At 42.0% G+C, this 12,775-nt stretch overlaps 1 protein-coding gene across 11 annotated transcripts in view; it reads right to left on the minus strand.

Moving 5' to 3' along the window:
- IFT122 (intraflagellar transport 122) overlaps window positions 1–12,775 on the minus strand; it is a 74,611-nt gene that overhangs the window by 55,775 nt on the left and 6,061 nt on the right. For 10 of the 11 annotated variants that reach the window (XR_015248239.1, XM_086697367.1, XM_025922365.2 and 7 more), the window contains exons 2-5: window positions 11,239–11,305; window positions 9,807–9,891; window positions 4,082–4,160; window positions 2,067–2,143 (exon numbers count right to left, since the gene is read on the minus strand). Coding sequence is in view for 9 of the 11 variants with exons in the window: in XM_086697367.1 (XP_086553493.1) it covers window positions 2,067–2,143; window positions 4,082–4,160; window positions 9,807–9,891; window positions 11,239–11,305 (308 nt within the window). In the remaining 2 variants the exon portion in view is untranslated. Of the gene's footprint in view, window positions 1–2,066; window positions 2,144–2,435; window positions 2,567–4,081; window positions 4,161–9,806; window positions 9,892–11,238; window positions 11,306–12,775 lie in introns of those variants that run through there. The other variant, XM_086697373.1, reaches the window with a different exon arrangement.

A 12,775-nucleotide genomic window follows, 5' to 3' on the forward strand; every position in this document is an offset into this window, starting at 1 on the left:
TCAGCATCCAAAGTAATGAACGATGCTTCCTGAAAATCAGTTTCCTCTCTCAGGCCTCACCAACAGCACATGACCCTGTCCAGACTGTGCCTTGTCCAAGGCACACTGGCCACTTTTGGTTTACTGCCTCCTGCTAGTGGCTCAGTGCCCTACAACAGGCGTACATCTAGCAACACGAACAAGTTCTACTCTTTGCCTGAGCCATGAAGTATGATCAAGAAAATAAATCCAGGGCAATAATATACTTACATAGCAAGGTGCAACATCAAACAAGCTATTTGTTTCTCCCTCTCCCTGGTCCAGAATGCCTCCCACAAATGTTCAACTTTTATACATCTTGTCTATGCTCCACTGAGCCTGCCTGGAGCCTCCAGCAAAGGAAACCTCTCCCTCCTGGGCCTCCCTCAGCACTATTTACCAGATCATGCCTTAGATATAATTGCATGGCCGAGGTCCAAGCCCTGGTTCCACCACTTATCAGCTGGGCAACCTCAAGTGAGTCACCAAACCACTCTAAGCCCCAGTTCTTTTTCATCAGTGGTGTGGGAATGAGAATATCTGACCTTAGGGGTGGTCATACAGCTCAAATAGGAATTCATTTTAACTCTCAGCACAGTGCCTAGCACATCACAAGCATTCAACAAATATTTTATTATTATTATTATTATTATTATTATTACTTGATATTCTATTTTTACAAATTCTACCTCTCCACCTGCCCCAAACCACAAGCTCTTTGAGGGCAGGGATTCTATGTTGTCTTTTTAATCACAAAAGTAAGCACAAAGGGGCATCTGGGTGGCTCAGTTGGTTAAGCGTCCAACTCTTGATTTCACCCAAGTGACGATCTCATGATTCATGGGATCAAGTCATGTGTCGGGATTCTCTCTCTCTCTCTGTCCTTCCCATGTTCACATATACACCTGTATATGCTCTCTCTCCTTCAAAATAAATAAATAAACAACAAAAAAAAGTAAGCACACAGACCAGTGCCTCACATAGGGGTTAACATTTTTTTTTTTTTTTAATTTTTTTTTTCAACGTTTTTTTATTTATTTTTGGAACAGAGAGAGACAAAGCATGAACGGGGGAGGGGCAGAGAGAGAGGGAGACACAGAATCGGAAACAGGCTCCAGGCTCTGAGCCATCAGCCCAGAGCCCAACGCGGGGCTCGAACTCACGGACCGCGAGATCGTGACCTGGCTGAAGTCGGACGCTTAACCGACTGCGCCACCCAGGCGCCCTAGGGGTTAACATTTTTAATGAATGACAGTCCCTTTCCCTTTTATACAATGTGCTTTCAATTATATTCTCTCTTGAACCTCAGAACTCTGTCACTCTGGCAGTGAGGTAGACAGGTAGGATAAGGACCGTGAAACACTGAGAGGGATTACATGGTCTCTCACTCCTCAATAATGGCTGTTCTGTTGTACCCACTGTCAGCAAGGAAGACAGAACTGATGAGCTGAAAGCAAAATTGGTCTTGACAGAGATAACCTACAGGCCTCTGCTCCTTCCCTCCCTGCCTCGAGGGCCATTTCACTGGCCTCTCCTCTGTGCCAGCACCATGCCAATGCCATGAGTGGGGCCACAGTAATCTCCTCAGGGCATCCAGCCCCTCAGGAAGGACAGCTACAGCCACCAGACAAGTAATGGTGACACACTACACAAGAAGCACAGTTGAAATAGTGAAGAATTTCACACATACAAGGATGCTGGGGGACACAGAAGTGGAGACAATCACTGGTTCCTGCCAGGTGAGGTGGGAAGTTTCCCCAGAGGCAGCAGCATAACGTTATGTCTGTGCTCTCCCACCCTTCTTACCATTTCCTTCCTTGGGGCCCTTCCTGCTGTCTCCCAGATTTTGTACCAGATTCAATGTCACCATTCACTTTTTTGGTTTCTCTACAATTTAAAGATAACTGTCAGCTTCCCCTCAGCTATTAAAGGCAGGGAAGTAGCATGAACTCTCTCAGGACAAAACCACCACATTCTGCATGGATTTCAACATTTTTTGCCCAGATTTTCAGTAACTCCAGGACAAGACATCAGGAATCAGAACTTACCAAAGTCACTAGAGGAACAAGATGCCAGTTGGTGGGTAACAGGGTTGTAGGAGACACACTGGATAGAATCATTGTGCCTAACAAGTAAACAACTATAGATTATTATGCAGCAAACCACAAATGCTTCAGTGGCAACAACTGAAGATTTTATGATGAGCCCACAGTCTGACTACACACTACAGGCTCTTATGCCAGTGATCAACAAAAAGCACAGGGATGAATTCTCCTCTGCTGGATTGCCCCTCATCCACCATTTTCCTCTCTTAAACATCACCCACCAGACTGGCCTAGTTTAAATGCAACCTCTTCCAGGACCAGCACCCTTGATACCTCTGGTTTGTGAGCTGATAAGATAATGATGTACAGTACCTAGCCTAGCACCAGGTACACAGGAAGTGCTTTATTCACGGCTGTTAATTATTGCTTTGTGGAGGCCTGGAAATACAGGACGGAGATGCAATGAAGATGTTACAGGCCAAGATCTGGAAACACGGCAAATCCTGAGACAACAGCGAAAGCTGAGTGAGTCACGTATGTCATCTCAGCCTCTATTTTACTTCTTCGCTTCTAGGTAACGTTTTGCTTATAACCTCATTCATTCATTCATTCATTCATTTATTTAAAATTTTTTTTTTTTCAACATTTATTTATTTTTGGGACAGAGAGAGACAGAGCATGAACGGGGGAGGGGCAGAGAGAGAGGGAGACACAGAATCGGAAACAGGCTCCAGGCTCTGAGCCATCAGCCCAGAGCCCGACGCGGGGCTCGAACTCACGGACCGTGAGATCGTGACCTGGCTGAAGTCGGACGCTTAACCGACTGCGCCACCCAGGCACCCCTCATTCATTTATTTAATCACTCATTCAAAAGTTGTTCATTGATGTATATACCCATGTACATAACAGCATTATTCAAAATATCCAAGAAGTAGAAGCAACTCAACGTCCATCAATGACAGATGAATGGATAAACAAAATGTGCTATATCCACACACTAGAATATAATTCAGCCTTAAAAAGGAAGGGAATTCTGATACATGGATAAACTTGGTGGACTTTAGGCTAAGTGAAATAAATCAGTCACAAAATGACAAATACTATATGATTCTGCTTACATAAGGTGCCTAAAGAAGTCAAATTCATAGAGACAGAAAGTAAAATACTGATTGCCAAGGGCTGAGGGCCCAGGGAATAGCAGTTGTTTAATGGGTACGGAGTTTTAGTTTTGCAAGATGAAAAGAGCTATGGAGGTTTTATATAACAACATGAATGTACTTAATACAACTGAACTGTACACATAAAAAAACGGTTAAGATCATTAATTTATGTTATGTGTATTTCATCACAATTAAAAAGAAAAAAATCATTTGGTAAGTACTGATTATGGGCCAGACATTGCACTAAGCACCAGGAACACATGGGTAAGCAAAAATAGATGCAGTGTTTGCCTTCAATCACCAGAATAAATGTAAAACTACAACTGTGAGAAATACCAGGAAGGAGACCTGACTGAGTCTAGAGGGGCAGGAACGGCTTCACATAGAAGCAACATATGAGCCTAAGATCTGCAGAGCAAGTAGGGTTAACCTGGCGGAGGAGGAATGGGAAGAACGGGAAGAACATGAGCAAAGTCTCTGCAGAGAGGAAGCCTGGTGCACACTGACTCCAAGCTTCTGGCCGTTGAAACTGGGTGGATGTGACGCCACTCCCTGAAATGGGGGCATTAGAAGGGGACAAGTCGGACTCAGGTGGAATCTGTGGTGTCAGAGTGACTAAATTGAGCTATATGAAAACACCTAGCTCAGTGCTGGCCAGGCTAGTTGTGCTCAAATGTTCATTCATTTGTTCATTACCCAACTTTCCTATACCCACCATATACTCCTATCTATAACTTAACCTCAAATTCAATTGCAGAGAAAAAAAAGTTCTTCCTTATATTATTTCTAAGGGGCTTTTGCTACAGGAGCTCAATCAGAGCCAAACCAATAATACTGCACACCTAAATGGTTACTTACGTGTATTTCAGAATGCCTTCCAATTTTGAGGTCCAGATAATAACACTTTTATCAGCCGATCCAGAAGCAAAGCGCTTGCCTAAAAGTGTTTTAAAAAGAAAACTCATATTTGTTTTAAACCAGCATTTCTCAAAGAGTATTTCCTAGAAAGGAGTTTCTTAGAAAACTAGTTCTTTAAGGTTAACCAGCAAGTGTCAGCTGCTTCTCTACTTGTTTTTGTTTTTTTTAGAGAGAGTGGGGGGGAGAGGAGCAGAGGGAGAGAGAGAAAGAGAGAGAGAATCTTAAGGAGGCTCCACACTTAGCATGGAGCCCAACATGGGGCTCAAGCCCACGACCCTGGGATCATGACCTCAGCCAAAATCAAGAGTCAGATGCTCAAACGACAGTCACCCAGGCGCCCCTCTACTTTTTTTCTTATCAGTACTGGGTGGCAGTTCAGGAAGTTTGGGTTCATATTTTACTTTTTCTGGCACTGAGTAAACAAAGATGTATTGAGGGCCTACCACATGTTAAGTATCATGTTCTATGCTAAGGATTAAGTAGTAATTAAAGCACATGTAATCCCTACCTTCACAGAGTTTAGTGTAGTGGGAAAAGTAGGCATTGAATGAATTTAATCTAACATGAACATAATGTGCTAAGAAATGAAGTGAGTCCTAGGAAAGAGAATAACTGGGGGACGTAATTTAGATGAGGGAAAAGCTTCTCAGGAGGAGAACCTTCAGTTGAGACCTAAAGGATGAGCAAAGCTTAGCCAGGTAGAGGCAAAAGACCCATCCACATGGATAGAAAAGATATACAAAGGCCTTGAGGTAAGAAAAGCCTGGTATGTCTGAGTGGCTGAGAGGCAGCAGCATGGAATACCAAGAGCCAAGGGGGAGGTGGGTAGAGGATAGATCTCTAGCAGCTTCAAGGCCATAGTCAAGATCTTGTTCTTTAACTCAAAGAAAGGCTTTAAGCAAGAGCAACAAATGAGATTTTCATGTCCACACTACTTGGGCTTTATGAAAGAATGGACTAGGTCTCTCGGGTGGTGCCAGCTGCACGCTCCCCTGTGCCCCTCATAGCCACGCCTTGCCAAATTGAAGAAATCAAGGATTTTCTGCTCACAGCCAGATGAAAGGATGCCAAATCCATCAAGATCAAGAAAAATAAGCATGGGGCGCCTGGGTGGCTAAGTTGGTTGAGCACCCAACTTCGGCTCAGATCATGATCTCACAGTTCTTTGAGTTTGAACCCCACATCGGGCTTGTTGCTGTGTGCACAGAGCCCACTTTGGATCCTCTGCCCCTTCTCTATCAAAAACAAATAAAACATTTTTTAAAAATAGAATAAATGAAATTAAATAAAGATAAGGATAACATGAAGTTTGATGTTCGATGCAGTAGATACCTTTACACTTTCGTCATCACAGGCAGAGAGAAAGAAGAGAAACTGAAACAGTCCCTGCCCCCAGGTCTGGCACAGAAGGACCTGAAATGAACCTGGCATACTGATTTGAACTGTATTAAAGTTTTTAAAATTCTTTGAAAACCATGAAAGAATGGACTAGAGAGGCAACATATAATAAGTAATTACTTATTAATTACATTGTTGCAAATTTGCAAGTAGTACTTAAGAGGTGGAGCAGAGTATCAAGGCAGCAAACAATAAGGAGTCTTCACCTACTCTGGAGAGAGGTAAGGAAGAATTAACCATGATAATTCTGAGTGAAATAAGTCAGGCAGAGAAAGATATCATATGTTTTCACTCATATGTGGATCTTGAGAAACTTAACAGAAGACCATGGGGGAAGGGAGGGGAAAAATAGTTATAAACAGAGAATGAGGGAGGCAAACCATAAAAGACTCTTAAATACAGAGAACAATCTGAGGGTTGGTGGGGGGAGTGAGGAAGAGGGGAAAATGGGTGATGGGCATTGACGGGGGCACTTGTTGGGATGAGCACTGGGTGTTGTATGTAAGTGATGAACCATGGGAATCTACCCCAAAATCCAAGAGCACACTTTACACACTGTATGTTAGCCAATTTGACAATAAATTATAAAAAAAAAAAAAAAAAAAAAAAAAAAGAATTAACCATGGGCCAGATTTTGTAACCTTTGTTAAGGATTTTTAGACTTTGTTCTTTTTTTTTTTTTTTTTAACGTTTATTTATTTTTGGGAGAGAGAGAGACAGAGCATGAACGGGCGAGGGGCAGAGAGAGAGGGAGACACAGAATCGGAAACAGGCTCCAGGCTCTGAGCCATCAGCCCAGAGCCCGACGCGGGGCTCGAACTCACGGACCGCGAGATCGTGACCTGGCTGAAGTCGGACGCTTAACCGACTGCGCCACCCAGGCGCCCCTAGACTTTGTTCTTAAGGCAAATAGAAGTTGATCTGTTTTCTGAGCAAGTCATTGTTTTCTGAGCTTCTACATCTGAAACAAAAAGGGGTAGTAACACCTTCCTCAGAGACTTTGTGCGGGGGGACAACTAAGATGATATCTGTAAAACACCTTTCACAATGGCTGGAACAGTAGATATTTGGGTGAGCCATATGATACTGCTGCATCTATTAAATACACAGAAGCTGCATGTATGTATGTATGTATGTATGTATGTATTTATTTTTCATAAGCTGCTTTTATTTGTTATTATTCCTGTCACTACTCCCCCAACACTGGCAGACAGTAAGACATGGTGTAGAAGAGTATGGGCTATGGGCTCAGAGTCTGAGTTGGAATTCCCAGTGATGGTACCAGCTGTAGGACCTGAAATAAGTTCCTGAACATCTCCATGCTTTCATTTCCTCATCTGAAAAACGGCTGCAACAATAGTATTCACCTCACAGTTGTTGTGATGATTAAATGAGATTAAAGTATTTCAGACAGTACCCAGAATATAATCAATGCTAAAAAAAAATATTAGCTACTATTACAATTATTTCTTCATATTGTCATGTTTTTCTTGAACCAAAATAACTAGTTCTTACATACCTTTATATCATGGCTGTTCATTAAGTATTTGCTAAACTTAAGGGAGACACTGGAAACAAGCAAACTAAAGAGCAATACCATAATTAAGAGCATTTCCCTTTCTAGATCCAAGGAGAAAAGGCCGATTGAGAGGAATTAAAAGACTTCTCAATCATTATGTGTCATGAAGAGGCAGCATGAAATACTAGAAGGCATGAGGGCTCTGCAGTCGGGAGGATCTGGGGCAGGCGCATATGTGCCACCGTCACCGGCTGCCACCATGACCGGCTGCCACCGTAATTGCTCCAAACCTGTTTTCTCCTCCGTGAGAGGAGCTGAGAACTTCTCTGAGTGCTCCAGAGGGTTGTTGGGAAGATCAAATCTGATGGTATGTGTGACAGGACTCTGCAAATGCTGACAAATGCCACTAATGGCAGGCCACACTCTGACACCCTCAAGGGCCCTAGTGGCATAGTAAGCCAAAGAGTCTCCAGGCTTATAAACTCCAGAGGACCCCAAGGCCTTCTCATGGCATTACTCTGAATTTGAACTCAAACACACACATAAAAACAAAACAAAACAAAACAAATCAACCAAAAAAACCATGGCTACTGTGGCACAGCACACTTGACTATGAGGCAAGAAATAATGTTTTTGCCACTGACTTGCTACATGACCTTAGCAGGTTACTTGACTTTTCCATGTCTTTATGATGGGCTAAAATGAAGACATTGGGCTAGATGACACTAAAACTATACCCACAAAATCGTGTGTATATATGAAGAATGTGCACTTTTCTATGAAGAGGTCTATAGCTTTCATTGGACTCTCAAAGAGGTTCATCATCCAAAAGAAGTTAAAAACCTGGAACCTGACTGATCTCCAAAGTTTGTTCAAGCATTATAACATTCCAATTTTGTGCCTTCTCAGCAGTGGTCACAGAATGTTACCTTTCTTCCTATATCCGTTTGACACATGAGGAAATTGAGACTTAAGAAGACTCAATAACTACCTCAAACTCCCAGAACCTTTGGGATTGGAACGTAGAACCATCTCATTCCAAAGTCCATGTTCTTTCCACTAATCCCACATAGAGAATGCACCCATTCTCTGACTGCCACCTCTCCTCTTTGTCACCTTTACCACATCCAATAACCCTCTTCAAGTCCACCAGAACCTCTCCACTGCCCACCCCTGTGTGGTCCTCTAATCCCTCATTACAATGGCTGACAGTTCAAAGTCACTGTATATGATCACTGCTTCACATACATCCTCCACTCCCTTGCCCTCTTATTTCATCTTCAGAGGTGCCTGCAAACCTACCAACCTGGTTAAATCCAAGTCTCCACCACCCCTGTCCCTGCATCTATGCAGCTCAAGTAGTGGAGAGAAAGACATAATCACACCAATGAATCTCATTTTCAATTGATAACCAGCTTCAAGTGGGCCCTTCGTATTGCTTGGGATTTCACAGTACATTTACTCAGCCATTCTCCTAAATGGCAATTTGGAGTTTTTCCTTTCTCCTCAACTCTGATACCTCCCTCCCCATCCTCACTCTCAGGTGACATTGCTTCCTACTTCACTGAAAGAATGGAAAAGAATTTCCATTAGATTCCTAATACCACATGCCCCCACTTGCCAACATCGTGGTGGTACCTTCTACCCTCCCACCATGTCCCATCTAGGTCATAGATCCCATCTCCTCTTGCCAACTCAACAACTCTTTCCTGGCAAGTCCTTCCCCTCTCCCCTCCAGCATCAATGTTTCTCGAATTCAACATGTCCTAAACTGAACTCCTGATCTTCCACTGTAAGTTTTTCTACCTGAAACCTTTCCCATCTCAGTGGAAAGCAACTCCAACCTTTTCAGTAGCTCAGGTCAAAACCCTTAGAGTCACACCTGACTACTTTCTTCACACCACACACACCGTCTTTCAGGCAATCCTGTTTGCTCCACCTTCAAACCATATCCAGAATCTGACCACTCTTTACTACTTCCTTTGCTCCCACAGATCTGAGCCACCATCACTAGTGTTACAAAAGTTGCCTGGATGATGCTTTCTTCACTCGTCTCCCTGCTCCAACCCTCACCCCCTGCAGACTGTTTCTAAAACATCAGCTAAAGGGATCCTTTTAAAAATATAAATCAAATCAGATCTCTCCTCTGCTCAGAAGTCTTTAGTGGTTCCCCATTTTCACTGAGAATCTAAGTCCAACTCCTTATAACAGCCAACATGATCTGGCCACCCCATCCATACCTATTACCTCTCTATCCTTATCCCCTACTGTTCCCCCTGACTCACTCCACGAAAGCCCCTGGAAGGCACACTCCCACCTGAGAGCCTTTGCTATGGTTTTTCCCTTTGCGGGGAGTTCTCTTCTTCTGGATGCCCACTATCAGAATCTCACTGCGTCTCCACCTTCAAGACTTTGCTCATCCGTCCTATCTCAATAAGCCCACTGTCACCACCCTTTCCTTTCCCATACCCATCCCCTGCCCCATCCAGCATTCTCATTTCCCCTTATTCTGCCCTACTTCCAGCATACTGTTTAATTTACTTCATTATCTCAAGCACCTAGAATAATACCTGGCACATAGATGGCCCTTATTGACTTGAATGATTGAAATAAAGTAAGAAACTTAACTATCTTCTGCGATTGTGAGTTGTATGTCAGCTTACTAACACTAATTAAGGAGTGACTAAGGAGAAAAATGAGCAGCTATGAGACCATTACAGAGGGTATAAAACCAGAGCAGCCTCTTACCATCCTTTGCATACGCCACACAGTACACAGTATCTTTGTGTCCCTTTAGGGGCTGAAGTAAGGTGCCATCAGAGGTGTCATAAACCTGGCAAAAAGACACAAAATTACACATTATCCACATGACATCTATTAGTCAGAATTCCTGCACGTTGCTGCTTTTTGTTGTTGTTGTTGTTGTTTAAATGACAAAACATTTGTCAATATTCTAAATTTGCATCAAGTAAAAACTACACCAAAAAAAAAACCAGAAAGAATGTGACTCTAAGTGGAGAAACCCAAAAAGTAGAGGTCCCAACTCTGTAAATTACATGGCCAGGAACATATCATTAATCCTTGAGAAATAGAACTTCACTCTGTGGAACTTCACTACAAAGTTCATTCATCTTATGTGAATTTGGATATATGACCAATCAAGCTAAACCCTCCCAAATAAAGCCAACACACACAAAGAGTCAGCTACAACATGATTAAATTTTAGTTCTAGCCTGACTCCAGTATCAACATAATAGAGAAATGTTTCATATTTGCTATCAAGAGTTTGAAAGTCATAGACCTGAACTCCAGGTTTACAAATCAGAGGAAATATTATAAAACCCAGCTGTAACATGGATTTAGGATATTTTGTAGCACTGTAACATCTATAAATGTGTGGCTATTTAAAAAACACACTATCTGAGTAATCAAGGCAAAACCCTCCAAAAACAGTGTTAGAGAAGATAACCTATGGAAAAAAAGTAAAAGAATTTGGATTGTTTACCCTGGCGAGAAGAAGTCTGCAGAACAATGTAACCAAGGCTTTAAGATTATGTAGTTACCATAAAGAGAATGGAGATCAGTCAGTCTGCATATCTAGAGACAACAGAGCAAGGGGAAGTGGACTTACGCAGGAGGAAGGAGAGATCATACAAAGGTTTTTAGGTCAAACATAAAGAGTCCTCTGAAAATTACTTTTATATACTGGAATAAGTTCCAGACTAGCTATATTCTTTGAAAATATGAAAAAAGGACAGCATCCATATGGAATTGTTTAGGTAGGCCAATGCCTAAAAGTTGGGGTCAAGCTATCTGGCTTCTCAGGGAGGGAACCCCTTCAGTTTTGTTGCTTAAATTTTTCAGGGGGACAAAATGTGAACTGACACTAGCCCAGTTTCAAAGGCATTTTGATTAATTGTTTTCAACTCTTTCATGGGTGTCTCAAAGTAAAAAGGGAAAGATTAATGACTCCAAAGGAGGTATTGTTCACAGGTTCCTATCTGACAGACAGTTTACTTACCTGTTTTAAATAGCCCATTTCCTTCCCTATTAAAAAGTAATGACTGGTTTTTCCGCCCTTGCCTTTTTTATCTTAAAAAATAAAGGGTCAAATTTCAGAGCACTTACAAGAGGGAGAGGGAAAAAAGCACTTAAAAAGGAAACTCAGACAAAATCCTACCAGTAATCTGTTTCCTGCAGCCAAAATCAGTTGCGTTCCATCGGGCTTAAATGCGAGGTCATATATACTAAACAGGAGACAAGACAAGACAAAAGGACAATTAGGAACCAAAAGGATGAGGTCTGCTAATGGCCAGGAAAGCAAACTTTATTTCCATTATGAAATACTGCTTGTGTATGAGAGAGAAAAATAATGGCTAAGAATTGCATTTGGTTGCAAATTCCGTTCAGCCACCGCACCTTGGCAGTCCATTCAATCACGATTTACTTGGCAGTTAGCTTCATGTCCCAGTTTCCACTTGTCCAGACGCCAGAGATGATTCAAAGGGTCAACAGTTGAAGGCACTAACTCTCCTATAAAGACTACACAAACTGAGAGAATGCGTGAGGGTTACTAAATCCGCATGTCTCTGAAAAACTGGTCATTTATTAAAATATCATTATTGGGGCGCCTGGGTGGTTCAGTCAGTTGAGTGTCCAACTTCCGCTAAGGTCATGATCTCACAGTCTGTGAGTTCAGGTCCCGCGTGGGGCTCTGTGCTGACAGCTCAGAGCCTGGAGCCTGCTTCGGATTCTGTGTTTCCCTCTCTCTGCCCCTCCCCCACTCACACTCTGTCTCTCTCTGTCTCAAAACTAAATAAAAATATTAAAAAAATAAAATAAATAAAATAAAAATATCATTATTATTTCCAACCAACTGGATATTTAATGAATGCCTTTTAGGTGCTAGGCAATAGTAACTGATACAAAATGAGTAAATCACACTCGCTCCCTGCCCTCAAAGAAATCCCCATCCACTGGGAAGATATGACTCAGACACATTCACAAAGACCTACCATATGTCATCAACTCTGCAGCATACATTTTTTTCACATTTTAAAATCTCTGAGGTTGGGGGTGGAGGGTGTGCCTGGGTGGCTCGGTTGGTTAAGCATCCAACTCTTGATTTCAGCTCAAGGTTCATGAGTTCAAGCCCCACATCAGGCTGTGCACTGACTTAACGAAGGCTGCTTGGGATTCTGTCTCCCTCTCTCTCTATCCCTCCCCTGCTTGCTCTCTATCTCTCTCAAAATAAATAAAAATAAACTTAAAAAAATAAAAAATAAAATCTCTGAGGTTATGTATCTTATAATTGATGATGTGTCAGCTTAACTGGAAGCATTTTTTGGTTTCTTAGTGGTACTTAAAATAATGGTATTTTACAATCAGTGACCTCTTAGATTAGATGACTACAGAATAATACTGTGTAAAGGTTTAGGAGATACATTAAAACATGTATTACAGGATTCAAATGAGGAAGATGCAGAAAAGATTTGGAGAAAGGATGAGAAAAAGCTTCATGAAGAAAAAAGTATGTGAGAAAAATAGGGCTTTTGAGACATGCAGGAGGAGATTTGGAGGGTGAAGCATTTCAGGCAGAGAAAACAGAACAAGCAAAGACATGAAGGTGGGGAATAGCATATAATCTAAATAATCAAATTTGACTGAAACTTTGGCTATATGTAAGGCAGTAGGGAGAGATCAGGCTAGAAAAACAA

This window comes from Puma concolor, chromosome A2 (genome assembly GCF_028749965.1).
Source record: "Puma concolor isolate L17-30 chromosome A2, mPumCon1.1.hap2, whole genome shotgun sequence".
NCBI classification, from domain to species: domain Eukaryota; kingdom Metazoa; phylum Chordata; class Mammalia; order Carnivora; family Felidae; genus Puma; species Puma concolor.